This window comes from Gadus morhua, chromosome 1 (assembly GCF_902167405.1).
Source record: "Gadus morhua chromosome 1, gadMor3.0, whole genome shotgun sequence".
Lineage (NCBI taxonomy): Eukaryota > Metazoa > Chordata > Actinopteri > Gadiformes > Gadidae > Gadus > Gadus morhua.
The window spans coordinates 12,021,554-12,039,723 of record NC_044048.1 but is presented as its reverse complement, the minus strand read 5'-3'; the positions used below and the strand labels follow the sequence as shown (position 1 = coordinate 12,039,723).

Below are 18,170 nucleotides of genomic sequence, written 5' to 3'. Positions count from 1 at the left end.
TTTTTTCACACTGTTAATCAGTGGACTGGCCTAGTCATTATTCTAATCACATTAGTGTCTCATGGTGTTTATTCATTTGGCCCGTAGTATCTATGGAGAGGATACGCACCAAGATGGTTTGATTGACAGTGTAAGAATACATTTGAAAATCCGAGCCATTAGACGCATAGATTGTGACGGCACACGGTTAACATCCGCTATCTCTACTCTTCAGAGCTGGGCTGTCTCCATGATAATGAGGATGAAGGGGTATGGTCTATTCTACTCTACTCTCTCTCTCTCTCTCTCTCTCTCTCTCTCTCTCTCTCTCTCTCTCTCTCTCTCTGTGTCTCTCTCTCTCTCTCTCTCTCTCTCTCTCTCTCTCTCTCTCTCTCTCTCTCTCTCTCTCTCTCTCTCTCTCTCTCTCTCTCTCTCTCTCTCTCTCTCTCTGTCTCTCTATGTCTCTCTCTCTCCCTCTCTTGAGTGCTCCCTCCCTCCCCCTCCATTGTATCTCTGGCGTGTAATTTAATCTTTGCCAGGGATAATGATCATAAGGAAATCACATAGTAGACACTGTTATCAAGACGTCCGTGTCAGACAAACGGCCTTCGATGTACTCTGTTTATTGTATTTAGTTATTTTTCCTGTTGGGGGTGGGATTTGGGGGGAGGGAGGAGGGGGTAACACTAGGTTCTGTCATGTATGCGGTTAACGTGATCTATTTTTATGAGATTTGGATAAATAGAGAAATGCAGCTTGTTTTGCGAGTCTCTCCACATGCAAAAGGAGGTGGTGTGAAGCTATTGCTGTGTTGTTTCGATTTTTTTGGACAAAATCACAATGCTGGCCATCCCAAAGTAATAGCCAACAGTGCTTTGACAAAAGAGAAATGTTTGTGACCTGAACAGGAGTCAACAGAGGTAAGTGCTGGCTGGCTGTGAAATGTGATTAGCAAGCTAAGCTCCGGAGTCCAGGGCACAAACAATTCACTTCCACACCCTCCCAACGTTGCTGTTAGTTCAAACAATGGTAGATGAGGGTGGAATAAACCAGACCGCTAACAGAATGCTAGAGGAGAGGAACATACAAAAAGGAGTAAAAGGGAGACAGTCACCAAAAATTACCTGCTTGATGTGATGCCTTTCTCCAATTTTGCCTTTGTTTTAGATGTGTCTTTGTTCAGTGATACGAGTCGTCCCCATTTATCTTTCACAGCTCTAATTGGCGCTCATTGTGCACGATTTTTTTGCCCTAGGGATTGTACAATATAAATGAAATACAATCATTCAAAGTGTTAATAACTGTTTTACATTTAAAATATAATGACACTAAAGCTTGTGAATCTCATTTCTCAACTGTCTGTGGTTAGAGCACTCTCCGTTTGATTAAACTCTACCCAAAGGTAGCATTAATTATGGATGTCCACAATAGAGTTAATGGACTGCAGCCATTGATGAAGACGACTTAATGACCACATTTCCACTTCACGCGGAATAACGTGAGAATAACGGAATAAATAAGACATCTACACAATCTTTAATTTTTTTAAATATATATGTATATGTATATCTCTGTGCATAGATATATTTATATATATATCAATAAACATATATATATATATATATTAATATATATATATATGTTTATTGATATATATATAAATATATCTATGCACAGAGATATACATATACATATATATTTAAAAAAATTAAAGATTGTGTAGATGTCTACACGTACACACTCACATGGACACACACACACACACACACAGACGCACACACACACACACACACACACACACACACACACACACACACACACACACACACACACACACACACACAGACACACACACACACACACACACAAACAAACCTTGCTGTTAAAACACCTAATACATATTTATATAATACACACAATATCGCAATGTCCTCTACAAAGCAATGCAATCAAGCACTGCACGGACAAGCATATGATCCAGTTTCCACGTTCCACAATTGGGGTCCCTGTGGTCTGAGTCCCATAAGTGTCCCTTCACGGACAGCAGAAGGGGTCCAGCCCGGGCCCCATACACGCAGTCCCCGGCCCATCTGGCCATCAGACCGCGGCGCAGAGCAGCAGAGGGAGAGGAGAGGGAGACCACTTCTTAGAAAAAATAGGTACAAATGGCAAACGAGGGGTAGTAACAATAACGGTACAAAGGTTCGAAAAAGCCTTAATCAGGCCATCGGGCAGAGAGTGTGATTTAATGGTTGTAAACTGGTGCACTGATGATCATTTGGTGTGCAATACCAATACATCAATTGAACAGAGCAATACCAGTTAAATGGTAGTAGGTATACAAGAACTGTTCTTTTACTACCAATAGGGCATCCTAGGCCAATTGGCTCAATGCATCTCTGGTGGTACTCACTGTGGTGGTATAATTCACTCCAAGCCAGTCGGGGTATATGCCTACACAAACAGGCGGTTTCCTTTCCACTACCTCTGGAAGACATATTAGCCTCTTGAGTGGTGGGTGTGAAATATGTCACTGGTAAAGTTAATGGCACGCTATGGAACTCCAAGACATGATATAGCTAAAACAAAGCGGTCAAGCCAAATTTGTTATTCACGGCTCAGGCGTTCAGACTACAAAACATGTCACTGTGTGTCAACCGAGGGCTTGGCCAAGAAGGGTTTACATGGGGCCACATCTTTGTGTGATCGCCCAGAAAAAGCACTGCAGTTAGGCAGATCACTTTCAATTCTCCAATGTTATATTCTCCCACCTTCTCTGAATAGGCCTACATTGTCAACTCTGCCAATGGGTCCCCCTGCTCTTCTTCCAAAAATAAATACCAGTAGCCTATTGAAGCCTTTGGATTGGAGCCAATGTATAATAGAGATAATGGCAAATTGCAATTAGCGCTCAATTTCTTCGTCTGTGACTGAATTATGGGGGTGGGCGATTGGGGGATGGGAGGGGGGGGGATCGTAAAGTTGTTTTAAGTCATTACACTTTCTAATTATAAGTGTGACTCATCATGAGGGTGCCACAGACACACGTGAACACGAAGGGGGTTACGTAAGGATAATTTCATGGCACATATTTTTTTCACTCATTCCTGTATTGGCACCATGCATTGTCTAATAGACTGTGTTCCTCGGAAGCCATTTATATCTCATAACGTAACATCTCGATGATACCCGTGTCGTGACGCTATACTGCCATCTATCGTCACTAACGTAACAAGTGCACTGAAATAACCAGCAGCCTTCTGCCATCTACCGTCATTTACATTTCTACGATGGCATCCCCTCTCCGTCGTCAGTAATTTTCGTGTTCGTAAAGTTATTCGTAAAAAGATATAAACAAGTCTACATTTTACTACATTGAATACGTGCGTCAGGTTCCTACCTACCAAGATCATGCCATTCCGGATGAGTTCTTTCGCATTGGGGTACCACACGGTGGCACTGTGGTCACGAGTAGGAGCAGAAAGTCCGGATTTTTGCATATCTTCAACATGAATTATTTAAAAAAAAAAACATGTAACTTATAAGGGTAATATTATGAATCGATTATATGTTATAATACAGCCTATTGACTTTGACTGCGGATGAATTGAAAAACACATTCATGTATCAAGACAAGATGATAAGGCTTAAGATTGTGAAAGGATAATCTTGTTGCGTTTGCAAGAGGTCAGAGGTTATGGTTTATACTTATAGATACAGAGCAGGGGTTAGGATTTAGCATGTATATAAATAGAGTTGGTTTTATGAATACCTATAGAATGGTAGGTGGTTATTAACTATGAGGGATCCCAGTAGAAATGGCATGCCCATTATGAGAACTCAGTAAAAAAAAAGGAATTAGGAAATGTGTATAGGCCGATGCTATGTCCCTTGGGCTTTGAGTTGGAATTGAGCGTCACTGTGGCAAAGCTGGACAGCAGATTGAGAACTTTATATGCGGCCAACTGTACCGCATATCTCGTACCTGTAATGCTAATTACCACCCATTCAAAAATCAGTGACAGCCTCCACAATCTCAGGGCGGCATACGTAGCTTTAAAATAATTTGACAGTGCAAGCATAGAGTAACTGAGATAATTACCATACCATTTAAAACAAGAGAGACTGGCCTCACATTTCCATGTGATTAATTGGAGTTTGTTATGACTTTGCAGCCATCATCAGCTCAGTTAAAAATATTATGAGTAAGGCTCGTGCAGTCTTTCTAGGCAGATCTGATTACTCTTCCACCCATATATCAAATCTAAAAATTAATAATTTGCGAGCGACAGTAGACTCGCTTGCAAATTAAAACTTTTTAGCCAATGAATTACTTGTGCTTTGCACTATGGCAACATAACAAATTGGTAGTGGTTTCTCAATGTTTCTTTGTGTTACTCTTTGGCCCGGTTCTGGTAAGCCGACGAAACAGGAGCACCGAAAATCATAAAGCGGACCTTAAAAAACATAAATGCCTGAAAGGTCAGTTCAGTAAAGGTTTTCATGGATGTCATCCATATTTGATGTTCTTATCTCATACATTAACCTTCAGTCCCAGTGTGTTATTAATGAGGACGGGGGGGGACATAGTGAGTCAGGGTTTTCATCTCTGACACCTTAGATGAGCTCTTCTTGTCATACAGGACTGTAGTTCAGTCATGCCTCTAGGTCGCTGTGATAACATTCAAAGGAGACAATCTTTTCTCTTTTATAGTGAGTGTGTTCCATTATCACATGGGGGCAGGAGGCAGTGTCATGCAGAGGTCAGGGCGTTTGACTCCCAGCCGGCGGGGTTATGGGTTTAATCCCCATGAATGCAGTTTATACCTGGAGTCATCCTTGAACCAGATGCCTAGGCCCTAGTTGTTCATTAAAAAAATGTAGGGTTTCTCTTTGAGTATATTGTGTAAACATCTTTGGGAATACGTATTTTGATAAAAAAAATATGTTTAAAAACAAAAATTGAAGACCTGGCCATCAAGTCATGATCGAAATCCTTTCAAGAAAGGTAGTGACAGATCATTTTATATGCCTGCTTAAAGCCTGGGTGAGCACATCAAAAATCATACTGGTCAATACCTTCAAGATTGGAACAATACATACCCAGACTTTACCAAACCCTTTTTTAATTGCGGTTAACGTTGGGTCATTATGTGTCCCAAATTAACCATGATGTTCCTCACTACACTAATACAGCATTTCTTATAATAGTAGCAATGCTGACCTTCTGCCCATGTGTAGGGCGTGCAACAAGACCAATGTACCTCTATAGAAAATTACACTTCAGTCCACATGAAAGTCAGAAATGAAGGATAAGATGGCATGGCTTTGAGGCTTTACAAATAGTAGTACATCTTTATTAATATATTTTCATAAAACAATTTAAGACTGTATCAAAAACTCAGTATAAACATTAGATTTTAAACCATTTTTTCTTATGTGGTAAGATATGAAACGTACATTATTCACGTATACATTACTGCCTTTTACTCCTTTCCCCATCATATTTTCAACATGATGCAATGTTTTCTCCAGCAAGTAAATATTTTCATTATCTCCACAAACTAAAAAGTAATTTACATTTTTTTTTAATGATTGTGTGATCATAAATCTAGAGACAGACGATTAAAAAATAGAACGATTCTCCCTGGCCCCATCCCATTCCCCGACTGATACTGGAAAAAAAAAACACTAACATTATGCAGTCTTCCAATTTCACGAGCAAACCATTATGTACATACACTTGTCCCTGTGCCTCAGCGGACACTGATAACACAGCCCACTGAACACACAGTACCGCGGATAGAGGCAGAGCAGTCGTTATACAGCACTGAATGCCCCTCCCCAGAACACACACGTACACAGATCCCATTGGATGTCGACACTGAAGATCCGCCTCTTCCTGGTTGCTGCAGGGTTCCTCTGCGCCATTCATTTTAAGCACCTCAGTGGCCCTTTGTTAAGTGTTAACAACACAATGTTTGTACTGAAAATGGCAATGTCGAAACCCATCCTCCAGTATCCCAGGCAGGCCAAGTGGCAAGTACAAAATAAAATGTCATCATTTATTATGCAACTTAAATTAGGCTACATCTGTAGACATGATCAATTTAATGCTTTATTTTTTACTGTGTAACAAGTATTATCAGTCATGGTTGGTGTTAAAAACAAAAACAGAACAAAATGGTCCTTAGTGCACCTCTAGTTACAATGTTCATTGCTTCAAGACACAAAGTGCGAGACTTAGCAAGATTTTGCAGATTTGCAAGGTTTGCGGGTGTTATAGTCAAGAGGGAGCAAAGCCTTGAAGTCAACAAGTTAAGATCAAATATTAAAAATCAAAATGTAAAAATGTAAATAAAATGTAATCATGCTTTGAATTTGGTATATTAGATTTCCCCCTTTGGAAAATAACTGCTGCAAACTCTTAGTAAACCTGGCCTTAAAAACAGGTAAGGATGATACTGAATTTGTATAAAGATTTCCATTTCTGAGGAGAGTCAAGTCTGTTGTCATTGTGACATTTTCTCCAAACACCTCTAGGTTGCAGTCTTTCTTGGTTTATTATTTTCTATACAATAGAAACAGTACACCAGAGATTAAATTGACTCTTGTTGGCAAAAAATAAGAAGGAAAGAAAAAGGAAATTGGTAGCAGAACTGAAGAATGACAAAAAGACTGCTGGGATAACCGTTTTCCTTTTCAATTTGTCCTTGGTCAGCAGCATTCAAGAAAATCAGTCTTTATCCAAGATGTTCACATATATGGGCATGGTTGCCTGCTCCTACAAAGTCAAAGCAATCTCATTTGAGCACATGTTAAAATTACTTTTGTGAGAGTTTCCGTACAAATAAGCAATCCCCAAGTTGCTCCTGCATCCTAAACCGCGATCCCCAGTGAGTGTTAGGGGGGCACGTAGGGGGGTGGAGACCTATATGCGGTCATGTTCTTGGGTCGAGAACCTTTGCCCTCGATGGGGACGGTAAAGGGAGGAGGGGGCTGGTAGGGCGGGGCGTTGGGATCCTCGTCCTGGTAGATGGAGTACTCCTCCAGCAGGTCCTGGTGGAGCAGGGTGCTGTGGGGGCCCGCCATGTTGGGGTACTCCGGAGGAGGGAGGGGGGGCTTTTCCTCTTGGAGGATCAGGGGAATGCTGGAGGACGGGGGCGACTTGGAGTCATCCAATTCATCTGCAAAAATGATGGGGACCCCCTTCTTGATGAACGTGGCCTGCTCCTCGATGGTCATCTTCCCCTTGCGCTTCTTGCGGTAACACACCATGGCGATGACCCCGGCGATCAGCAGCAGGGCGGCCACCACCACGGCGGGGATGACGGTGTGGAGGTAGACGTCGTCGCTGCTCCTGCGGCCCGGGCCCGAGGCGTCTGTGGGCGTGGGGGCAACGGGCGCCGGCAACTCACCCGGAGGCACAAACGTGTAGCTCTGACATTTATTAGTGCCGCGGATTGAGATGTTAATGGGCTTGAATTCTGGCTCCATGGCTTTAATGAAGGGCAGTTTGGGCTTGCCCTGGGGATCGGAGATCTTGTTGCTCAGGACAGTGATCTGGTCCTTCGGACAAGGGCTTTGCTGGAGACTGTTATTAGTCCATTCGACCACGATGGACCCCTTGGTGATGCTTCTCAAGGTCACGGTGCTGCTGTTGCGGTCCCCGAAAGCGTAGGCCAATTTCTTTGTCAGGAGAATCTTCCTCTGCACGTCGTCGTTAAGGGATTTCGGGTCGCCGTGAAAACGCGCCGAAAAAACCACGGAGGGTTTGTCATTCGCTGTCCAGCGGTTGACGTGGACCTCGAAGGCGTCCATGATGCTCTCGCCACCCTTATCGGTCGCGAGCATGAAGTACTCGTGGGTGCCCTCGTGCTCAGACTCCGGCAGGCCGTACAGCAGCTGGATGGTTCTGTTGAACTGGATCCAAGAGGACTCAGTGACCGCTTCGTTGGGGGTCTTCTTCAAACTCAGACGCAGTTTATCGGTGGTGCCGTCTTCTCGGTCGTAGAACGTGTCAGGCGGAATCTTGACCTCAAAGTACGTGCCGACCCAGGCGTTCACCTCGTCGATGGGGTTGTGGATCGTCGGCCTTTGGTTTTCCTCTGGAACAACAGACACGACGGTGGGACGTCCGGGGGGCTTCGGTATCGTGGGTTTAGGCTCTCTTGGAGCTGGGCTGGTGGTTTTGGGTTTCTTGGGTTTCTTGGTTGCGACGGGTCGAGGCTTTTTGGTGGTGCTCGGTGGGGTCGGTATCGCAGTGGCTTCGATAATTGTAGGTCTGGTCATAGTGGGCTGGATGGGCATGGAGCTGGTGGTTCCTATTACTCTGGTGGGTTGAGGAGGGCCCAACACGGGTGTGTGGGCGATCTGATCTCGGAGCCTATTGGTTGGCTTCACTGGAAGAGGCAAAGGGCCACGGACAGGTGGAGCGGAAATCTCTGTTGCTGGGGCAATGGATGGCGAGGTAGGGGTGGGAACCACACGAACGGGGGGCTCCGGTTGAGTGGTGGGGGGGAGCAAGGAGGGCAGCGGAGTGGGTGTGTTGTGCAACTGCCTTCTGACCCGTCTCACTCCATTGGGCTTTTTGTTGACAATGTGCCAACCGACGACTGGATATCCTAGCTTAGCCGACATGCTTCCGTCCTTGGCTGGAGACTGGACACTGTTGATGTTTGGAATGCTGCTCTGGTCAAGCGCACAACCAAGTTTCCATGACAACAAGGCCCCATTCTCCACCACCTTCTTCGCGTTTCCCGGACCGGCCATGAAAGCGGACATGTCAAAAAGGCGGTTGTTCACCACGGGGACAGCCCACATGTGCTCCAGGGGCACATGAGAGAACTCCCTCATTACGTCCATCAGCGCCACCCTCTCTTTAGCGGCCATCTTTGTCAGATCGGCGTCAAGGATGACGGTGAGGACGGTGACATGCTCCTCTGTGCCGCAGGTGAAGGGCTGGAGGCCGCTAATATCAGATTGAAGCGTGAGCAGGGCCGGTTCCGCGTCGGTCCGCTCCTCTGGGAACACTTCGATAGAAAAGACGGCGCTGGGAGGCGCCACCTGGCCTGGAACCTTGGCATTCAGCTCCCCTCCAGTGACTGCAATGTGGTGAACACCTTTGTCTTGCTCCAGAGCCATACCAGACAGTACGCAGCGCTCCGTGTCCCAGTGTAGCCAGGACGCTAAGGTCTCCTTCCCCATGGCAGTGAGCTGCAGCAGATAAAGCAGAGCACAGGCATATTCTAGTTGATGCTGATTTTGCAATTGGTACCACTTAGGTTAGGCCAAAAAAACCTGAAGTGAACTTTAAATATCTACAATGCACTGCTTTTTTCTTGAAATTCTTGCTGACAGTAGCTGATCATATAAATAGGAAGGAGGCAATAATAATACCAATAATATAAAAGTCAGCATTTAGGTGAAATTTAGGTAGCGAGATATATTTACCACATAAAAAATGGTTAAAACAAGTTGAATGGACCTCAAATAAATAGAGTAAGTTAAAAAAAGATGCACTGAAAAAAGAAAAGACTGCAGACATGTATTAATCCACTAATTATTAAATGTGTCTGGCACTGCTGTAAGCCTGGCAGTGACATGAGCATTACCGTTTCCATGACATGATGGTCGACAGTGCTATTGTAAATTGGCAAGTGCATAAAAATAAGCCTATTGCAATTATTAAGTCAGTAAACTCATAATTTCTGCAGTAATACATCACTCCTCCAAATCTATATGGTAAAATGTATTATTGTATACTGATGTACTCTATAACGCATTAAGGTACAGGTAAAGGGAACCATTACACTTGCCTATAGTACGTTTTAACAAATGCTTAAAAGAACAAATGACGTGATCTGAAGCAGCAGCAAAAGGTCACGCTGAATAGCCACTAAGCAATCCATTTGTTTGGTAACTGTTTAGAATATAATCTATACACGCAACCAGAAGCAAATTCCATTTAGATACACTACAATAGAAGTTGGTATAGTTGTGATTTGGGGCAGTTTGGTTAACACAAGAAACCGATGAAAGACCATGCTGTAAAAAGGCATTTTAAATACACACAAGGACTGAGTGATGAGTCAGATAAATTAGGTAACATGATAAGCATTAGGACTTCAAAACGTCATTGATATATTATGATAAGCTTATGAATTCCGGGTAAACCAACTGAGGTTCATTACAATAAAAAATGTAGCCACTAAAAAGTTAATGCATTCAATCGTCATGATGTCCAAACAACACCACTCAAAGACAAACAACAATATTTAATGGTACTACTTCACATCTGTTTTTAAAGTATCTCTGTGTCGTACTAGTGAAGGATACTCACATGGATGTTACAGCTCCCATTGGCAGGCCGCGGTGGAACCCTCATCTGAAACACCTGGCCCACGACCGCCGAGGAGTCATGGAGGCCAACGTGCAGTCCCTCCGTCACTGCCGCAGGTCCTTGGACGGGCGGCGGCTGTGCCTTGGCAACCGCAGCCAGAGTGGCCTGAAACTCGGACAGTGCAAAAGACTGCATGGACGCCTCCAGCTCCACGGACATCATTTCAACCACCGTGTCCTGCTGGGCCCCTGGCAGCGTGCCCTGGGCGAGGGCTACTAGAAGGCCCATTATCAGAGGGATAGTCCTGCCTGGGGGAAGCTTGCTCCTCCTGGAAATCCCACAGCTCAGGTCCTTGCGTCTGTAGTGCATAGTTAGGGGTAGTCCTGCTCTCAACCAGAAGTCCGAGAACAACTGGAGAGGCAACATGCACTGGCGGCGAGCGGGATGTGGGTCAGAACCTCCGTAACCGGGCTCAGCTCAGAGACACAGCCTTTGTGTTCTTCTGTGCTCCGTTTTGATCCATGAAGAGGGTTCCACGGCAGGGTTGTCAAGCATCAGCTGTAGGATGAAGGAAAGAGTCAGATTGAAATGGATTTCCTATGATGTATGGGCAAACCTACTTTAGATTACGTAGAGCATCATAATGGACATACTGTGTTCACCTTTTTTTTTTTAATTGATTGAATTTGTACTGATGGTTGGGAGATGGCTCGGACCTAAATGTCGACTCTCCCTAATCTGTTACCGATATTCTATTAGTGATAGATTAGTGTTAACCAGGCCAAAACAATCAATACCTGTACTCGCCAACATAAGCATCACTGAGAATGTGGAATATAACATAATGCTTACAACAAAAAGTGAAAGATTTGCATTACATACATACACGGCTGATGCCAAAAATATAAAATGCTAATAAAATAGCGTACTTTGTTTGCACAAATGAATTACAGTGAAACTGCACAATTTTTTACTGAGTCAACTAGGGTGACCTAATGAATGAAAGAGCTATTTAAGTTTACAACCAGTGTTCTTTTGATGATTATCCTTTTAATTGACCACATCACAAGTGCACCATTTTGGATTATTTACCAACTATAGCAGAATAGTCACTCTTTCAGAAATAACAAACATTTCAGAGGTTTTTCCTTCATGATGGAGAATACAGGCAGATTCCCCAGTTATTTCCCTCCCAAATTGAAGGGTTGCAGTGTATGACTCTCGTGAGATGGCAGGAGCGCCAAAGGTCATTTGTCTTGGTTTGAGTTTTAATTAGGTGCCCTGAGGGTGGGAATTAGGAGTCTTAATTGTGCTGACCCAGCCAACCCCAATCCTGTAGCACTGAGAGACAGGCAGAGCAAGGACCACAAATCGCCTGGAATTCTAATGCCTATGCCATGACGTCAGCTCAAAGAATAATAACCATGCAGTGACTGAAAACACCAATCCAGTTCCTCATATGCCATCTACTTTCCCTAAATAAAGGAAGCAAGGGCATTCACAAGCATCACATGAAACTTGGTCTGCTGCCCTAACCTCAGATGTTTGGAAAATGTTAACTAATGGCATGTAGACGAAAAGGTTCTTATAACCAAGTTTGTCTTTTTGGTTGAAAAACAAAAAACACTTATAAGCTTGTCTAAATTGCCATGTTGTGGCCTAAAGTTTGTTCTTCCCTGACAAAAGGTTAACCAGAATATAAAGGTAATTCAATAAATTGAACAACATAGACGTTCTACGTCTACACGTGGGACTTTTCAGCTGTGGAGCACCTTTGACAAATAGCACGTGTAGCAAAGCTGGTTAGCCATCAACAGTAAATCTGTACAATTGCCGATAAGGTATCTGTAATTACAGTTACTGTTTGATCCGAAATCAGATCTCTTCTTCATCTCCTAGGCATACTCCGCTAACTGATTGTTATCTCTTAGTGCGATTACGTTATACAATATATAATGATGAGTGAGAAAGGGGGCCGTCAGGGTCCACAGCGAGTATCGCCGCACAGTAAATGTTTGGGGCTAGATAAAAGGTGTCGGACTGTGTACAAAATGAGTTATGAATTAAGCAAATGGACACTTTTTCTTCACTTTGACGATGTGCACACTACACTGCCATCACACTCTGCCTTTTCCAGGATGTTCATGGACATCATAGAGCCAACAGTGCTCTAGCAATTGATCTGTGAAAGAGGGAATCCAACGGTGTTGCATCAAACCGTTGTAATTTGTGTAATTTCTTCACTCCTTACAGATCTTATCTTTGTTTGATACCGTTGGCGTTTATATCAATACATTTTAGGTGCAGATAATCAAAAGTAATTCAGAAGCAGAAAATGTTAACATTATGTGGACAGCTGCCTAAATGGACCATTATATACACACAACCCTCTTCTAACGCAGAGGATTTTGAATGCCAACCAATGCACAAGCACATTTCTAAAGTCATCTCTCTGACACAAGGCCAAGCAAGCACAATGGAAGGCCTGCATCTATGTAATATTCCTGGTGAATAAGTAGAAAACATTAAGACAAACGCAAATCACTCACCTTTCATATGCATTTAAATGTATAACACAAAACTGAGTGGGAGACAGAGGGATTTTGCCATGTGTGCATACTCTCCATCGTCCAATGACATAACTTCTGAGAACACGTTCCAAACAGGCACACAATCAAAACAAAGCACTTGAACCTATTTGGGGCCAAACTAGGTTAAGAAAACTGAAAAATATACGTCAACAGGCATGTACGTCAAGGTGAAATGACACCAAAAGGAACACTCAAACAAAAGCCTGTGACAAACAACGAATCCTTCCAAGTTATCTATTCCTGGAAGGTCAAACAAGAGCAGTACTAGACCTACTCTTCCTGTTTTGACTTGAATCAATAGGCTATGATCGGAAAGGGTACATCTGCTGTAAAGTGATCATGTCTTGTCTTGTCATAATTTTGAAATAAGTCAGCTTTAAAACAGTTTTCAGAACTGTAACAGAAATAAAGTACGCCTTCAGTATAAGTGAGGTACAGCCATTTGAGCGTACAACACGCAAGACTACAATGTTAAACATTGGGTATATAAAAATTCATATAAAAAGTTAGTTTTGATTATTAAATGTCTTTGGTCTACAGATCTACCAAACGCATCGAGGGTCATTTTCCCGCTGTCTAAGGCAGTGTACGGTCCGTTCTGAATTGATCGACTCGGTAGCAATAATCTATGGTTTAACAGTATAAAAGGATCTGTGCACACATCACACTGGCATTGAGGGAGATTGAATTGACGTACCTCATCCAGTAGCCTCTGGATACCGCATGAGCTGAATAACAAATATTTCCACGAATCAAGCTTGCAACCGGAGGTTTTCTTTCATCCCCCCAAAAACACTCGATTTGATTATATAGCCAAAATACTTTGGGGTAAAGGCGGCGGAGTCAGTTTTCCCTTCAACATATTGGGACATACGAGTGCTTGGGTCCAACTATTTGGTCGAAATAGCAAACAAGCACAAAAAAAAAAAGAAGTTAGTTGGACATATCGACAAGGAACTGCTTTAAACCAGACCGAAGGCAAACTTATCGGCAAATCAATAGATGACATTGTATTCCCAAAAAGCAAAGCGTTTTGCCACCACCACGATTGCTATGTCACAACAATTACCCATCACTAGCCAATATTACAACAGTTAACTGGGGATCCATCGCCCCGCCGAGCCCATGTTATGTTGGACAGGATGACCCCGAGGTTTACAGATAGTGTATTAAAAAAAACAGTATGTATCAGCAGTATCGCTGCAACTGTCAATCGTTTGGACAATTCAATAAATGATCTTAAAGAAGGACTGCAATACATCTGGTTTCGATAAAAGGCTAAAGATAACTATTTTCCTCGGGCCCAATTCTGCTGCTTCTGTTGCTATGCTCCTCGGCGTCGACGAGGCCTCGCTAGATACAATCCACCGTCACCCAAAATAATACGCCGTCAGAACAAAACACCCCTCGATGTGACACGTTGAGTAAATCACCAGTGGTTCTGATTAGAAAGATTTCCTTGCAGTAGGAAGGTGAAACCCAGAGGGAAGGAGCGGCGGTGCGTCGGGCTACACAGGATCATGCACCTGCTCTATTCTAGGCAGCGGACTGTCCTCAACACACTGCCGCCTTGAGCAACACGGCTCTCCGTTCTCCCCACGACCAGATCCGCCCAAAGACACTGTGTCGGTCGAACTGACACACCTGGAATAATAAAACAGGGCAATGACAAATAACACAATGTTTGCCTCTGCGTAATGCTTTTCGCATTGACAGCCAGCCCATGTATATGAGACGACGAGCTAACGCAGTGAGGAGAGCAGCTAGCGGTGGCATCGAACATGACTGGTGGTGTTGACCTGCCAAGTGGGCGAATAAAATAAACTGAAAGGAAGTTAGTCAACAACACGAACAGAACGAAAGTCGCAGCGTTATCATTTTTGACAGCTTGCATGTGAAGGAAAATTTCGACTTATAAACGAACGAGAAACTGACCTTGCTAGCTAGCTTGCGTTAGCCAACTCGCCCCGTAATGTTTCCTCTCTCCGGTGAAAGCTCCAGCGAGTAGCGCTCAATCCCATTAAACATGCATTCTCCTTTCCACAGCCTACCGAGGTCCAGGCGGGTCATACGTTAGGTGGTCAATAATACTAATCGAACAGCATGTTTCTTCTTCTTTCGACTGAATGAAATGGTATCTTGAGTTGACTGTGGTGTGTGCGTGTGTTTTAATTATTCCAGTAGCTGCCTCTCACCGCCTCTGTCTGCTGGCCTCCTTCCTCACAGGTCTACAGGTTGAGGCTTATCTGGAGAAGGCGCTGGACTCCGCCTCTCTTTGGAAGCATGCAGGTGAAAGGCAAATTGATACAACTTGCATGTGGGAGGGGAACACATACAGCCTACCCACTGTACTGTACCGCGCATAATAATGTTTTCATTTTTTAACCCATTCACTATGTTATAATGTTATTTATTTACATTCTTATTTCTCATTCTTTATTCTTATTTGTAGGCTAATATGAGGTCGGCTAACATGTTATTCTCATATTTTCTAGCTTATACGTATGGGCGTGTGTTTACATTCAAAACAGTTTTTAATAATATTCAAATTTACTACTATATCCTGTTCATAAAGATATCACATACTGTGCACCAGCTACATTCTGTGCCCGATTTTCCTAATGGGTTAACCACATATTGGACTGAATATAATCTTGGTAAAGATAAAACGACTGTCCACTGTGGGCCGACTGTGCTCCCATGGCTTTACTAAGTGGATGTTCACACTTGGTATATAAAATGTGTCTCAGGTGGCATTTTCAACCTGACAATAGAAAATACAAATGTGCCATTATGATACATTCACATTGTATCAAAATATGATGATAATAAACACATTCAGAGTTGAATATGAACACATCAGTCAGTACAGTTGAATTTATCTATATTTATTCTGGATGCATGATCATTTGTACTCAACTCTTGGCAAATATATGTTGAAATACTGACCATCCCCCATTTTAAATATAATTGATTGTACTGCATTGGCATATGCTTTTAAACAGGGCGGAACCATTAGGATTGACATTTAAAGGGGTAAAGCACAGGTGAGACTGGGAGACACATTTCCCGGAACTATGACTGCAAAATACTATGACAGGCAAAAACAACAATTGAAAAATATCTAGCATTTTTCTTTACTGCTATTCACTACAATACCATTCATTTGAAACAAATTACAACATTGATGTCACTGATGTTGCAATTGCACTGAGTAGGCCTTGATAGGACCCTCAAATGCCCTTTCCCAGGAGACAGTGTTATATGTATCTCGGACCACAGAGAGTCCTGAGCTACAAAATATTGCAGAACAAAACGAGCCAAGCCAGGTGACAGATTTCAAAAACTCTTTCTGTCGATGAATCCACAGTAGTGGTTGACCAGATACATATTCAAACTGTGTATTTTGTGTTGCCGTTTTACTATTCCGTTTCTGTCTGGCAGACATAGCTATTATTGCACAGCTTGTTTTTTCATTATCACTGTTGCACACATAAAAATACCTTCAGGTCTAGCGGATCCTTGTATTACCTCACGCAGGGGCTTTCCATTTGGTTTCACACATCAATCTGTCTTCTGATCAGCACAGAGTGTTAAAGGGAACGGATTAGGAATCAGCTGACCCGCCACATTCTCTTCCAAGGGACTTATTAGAAGGGCTAGGAGGAATGGACCATTGAACTGTTGTGTCTGGAGGGACCGATGGGTAGGGGCAGTGCTTAATTTGTCCAGTGGGAGCTCCCGGAGCGCTGAGGACGGGGGGGCGATTGTTGACGGGGGGGGGGGGGGGGGGTCCGTAGCGATTGTAGACGGGGGGGGGGGGGGGGGGGGGGGTGTCCGTAGCGATTGTTGACGGGGGGGGGGGGGGGGGGGGGGGTGTTTGTATCGTCAACCTACGGACTTCAGTGAGGGTTTCATTCCATCTATACACGGGTGTACGCCTGCAGCACGGGGCGCCAAAGTGCCTATTCCCCACGCAATGTTATGTCGTACTTCATTGATTACCGCTACGCAGCGCATTTTTTTTTTATACTGCTCGTGGCGGAGCTGGCGGAGCGCACGTCAGAGCTTCCGGAGCGCGCTCCCCCTTGCTCCCCCTCAAATTAAGCACTGGGTAGGGGACTAAGGGGTAGCAGGGGGCAACAGATTCTAAACTCCTCCACACTTCCAGTTGGCAGATCAAAACAGACAATACTTCTCGGTTTGAATCAATTAACCTTTCTGCCACGTATGTTGATGTAGCAATCTCTTGTTCAACTCTTCAGAATGTTTTCCCTATCTCCTAAACCTAAGTCTATACTCCATGTCTGGGTCTGTGTGCTTTTGATGTGTCACTAAATGACTCTGCTTTATCAAGACTACTTAGGGATCACATGAGTATGACTCAGTAATCTGTTGTTGCAGAGGGGGTAGCATGTTCGCTTTGTCAAGCTTTAATACCTGAATTAGAAAGGACAGCTCTTTATGCTGTTGCCTGCTGTGATGATCTAATAGTGAACAGGAAGAAGCTGTTTTAGCCAGAGACACCAAAATGCTGTAGGTGGTTGTGCCCAGCCCGCGGTTATTCTCTCTCAAGCTGAGCACCATAATGATTTCCCAAGGAAATAATTCCTTTTATTTGTTTAAACCGGGATAGATTGAATAAGAGCTCACGTCAGCATTAAACCCAAACTCTTTCTGTGGGCAAATACCACGTATACAGATTTTCCCATTCACTCGGTTTCCAGTCACCTTTGCATTTATCTCTATGTAAATTTACCCTGACCAGGTTCTGCAGAGGCAAGTTAGCTGATCATTCAAATAACACTGCACAATTAATCCAGCATCAGAGACCCCCGAAGGTAATTATGAGGACGCGATCATTAGCAGCCATGTACATAAGAGCGTTAGCTGCAAAGGCTTCATTGCAGGGTAAACACAGTGCTCTCTCCCGGAGATCTGTACATTTCCAATCTAGCTGAATGGAGAAAAATCCCCCCTAATGACCTCTGTGACTTGGGCAATCATTTTTGTTATCAGAGACAAACGGGCCTAATTACTGTTGGATACATCAAGAGGAAATCCACCAATACAGAGACCAGCTGAGGCTGTGACCACTACATGACCTCAGTGACAAATACAAATACAATCCCGTCAAAGTGCACTGCACTAAAAGGCCCCATGCTTCTAAAGGGGCGTGTAGGTTGGTGTGTAACAACATGCCACATAATACCAAATTCATAGAAAAATGTATATTATATTTAGGGGACAATTTGTTT

The 18,170-nt window shown here is 43.5% G+C and overlaps 1 protein-coding gene across 5 annotated transcripts; it reads right to left on the bottom strand.

Moving 5' to 3' along the window:
* Positions 1-5,306: 5,306 nt before the first annotated feature.
* On the bottom strand, positions 5,307-16,566 carry LOC115543927 (dystroglycan). 5 transcript variants are annotated; one of them, XM_030356632.1, is made up of 4 exons: positions 14,439-14,660; positions 13,610-13,802; positions 10,322-10,879; positions 5,307-9,195 (listed from the first exon to the last, which is right to left on the bottom strand). In XM_030356632.1, exons 3-4 carry the CDS (start codon positions 10,745-10,747, stop codon positions 6,883-6,885), a joined length of 2,739 nt encoding a protein of 912 aa, XP_030212492.1. In that variant the 5' UTR covers positions 10,748-10,879; positions 13,610-13,802; positions 14,439-14,660; the 3' UTR covers positions 5,307-6,882. The 5 variants fall into 5 exon arrangements, with proteins under 5 accessions (XP_030212492.1, XP_030212508.1, XP_030212499.1 ...); XM_030356648.1 differs by lacking the exons at positions 13,610-13,802; positions 14,439-14,660 and adding an exon at positions 16,444-16,566; XM_030356639.1 differs by lacking the exons at positions 13,610-13,802; positions 14,439-14,660 and adding an exon at positions 16,416-16,560.
* Positions 16,567-18,170: the final 1,604 nt, after the last annotated feature.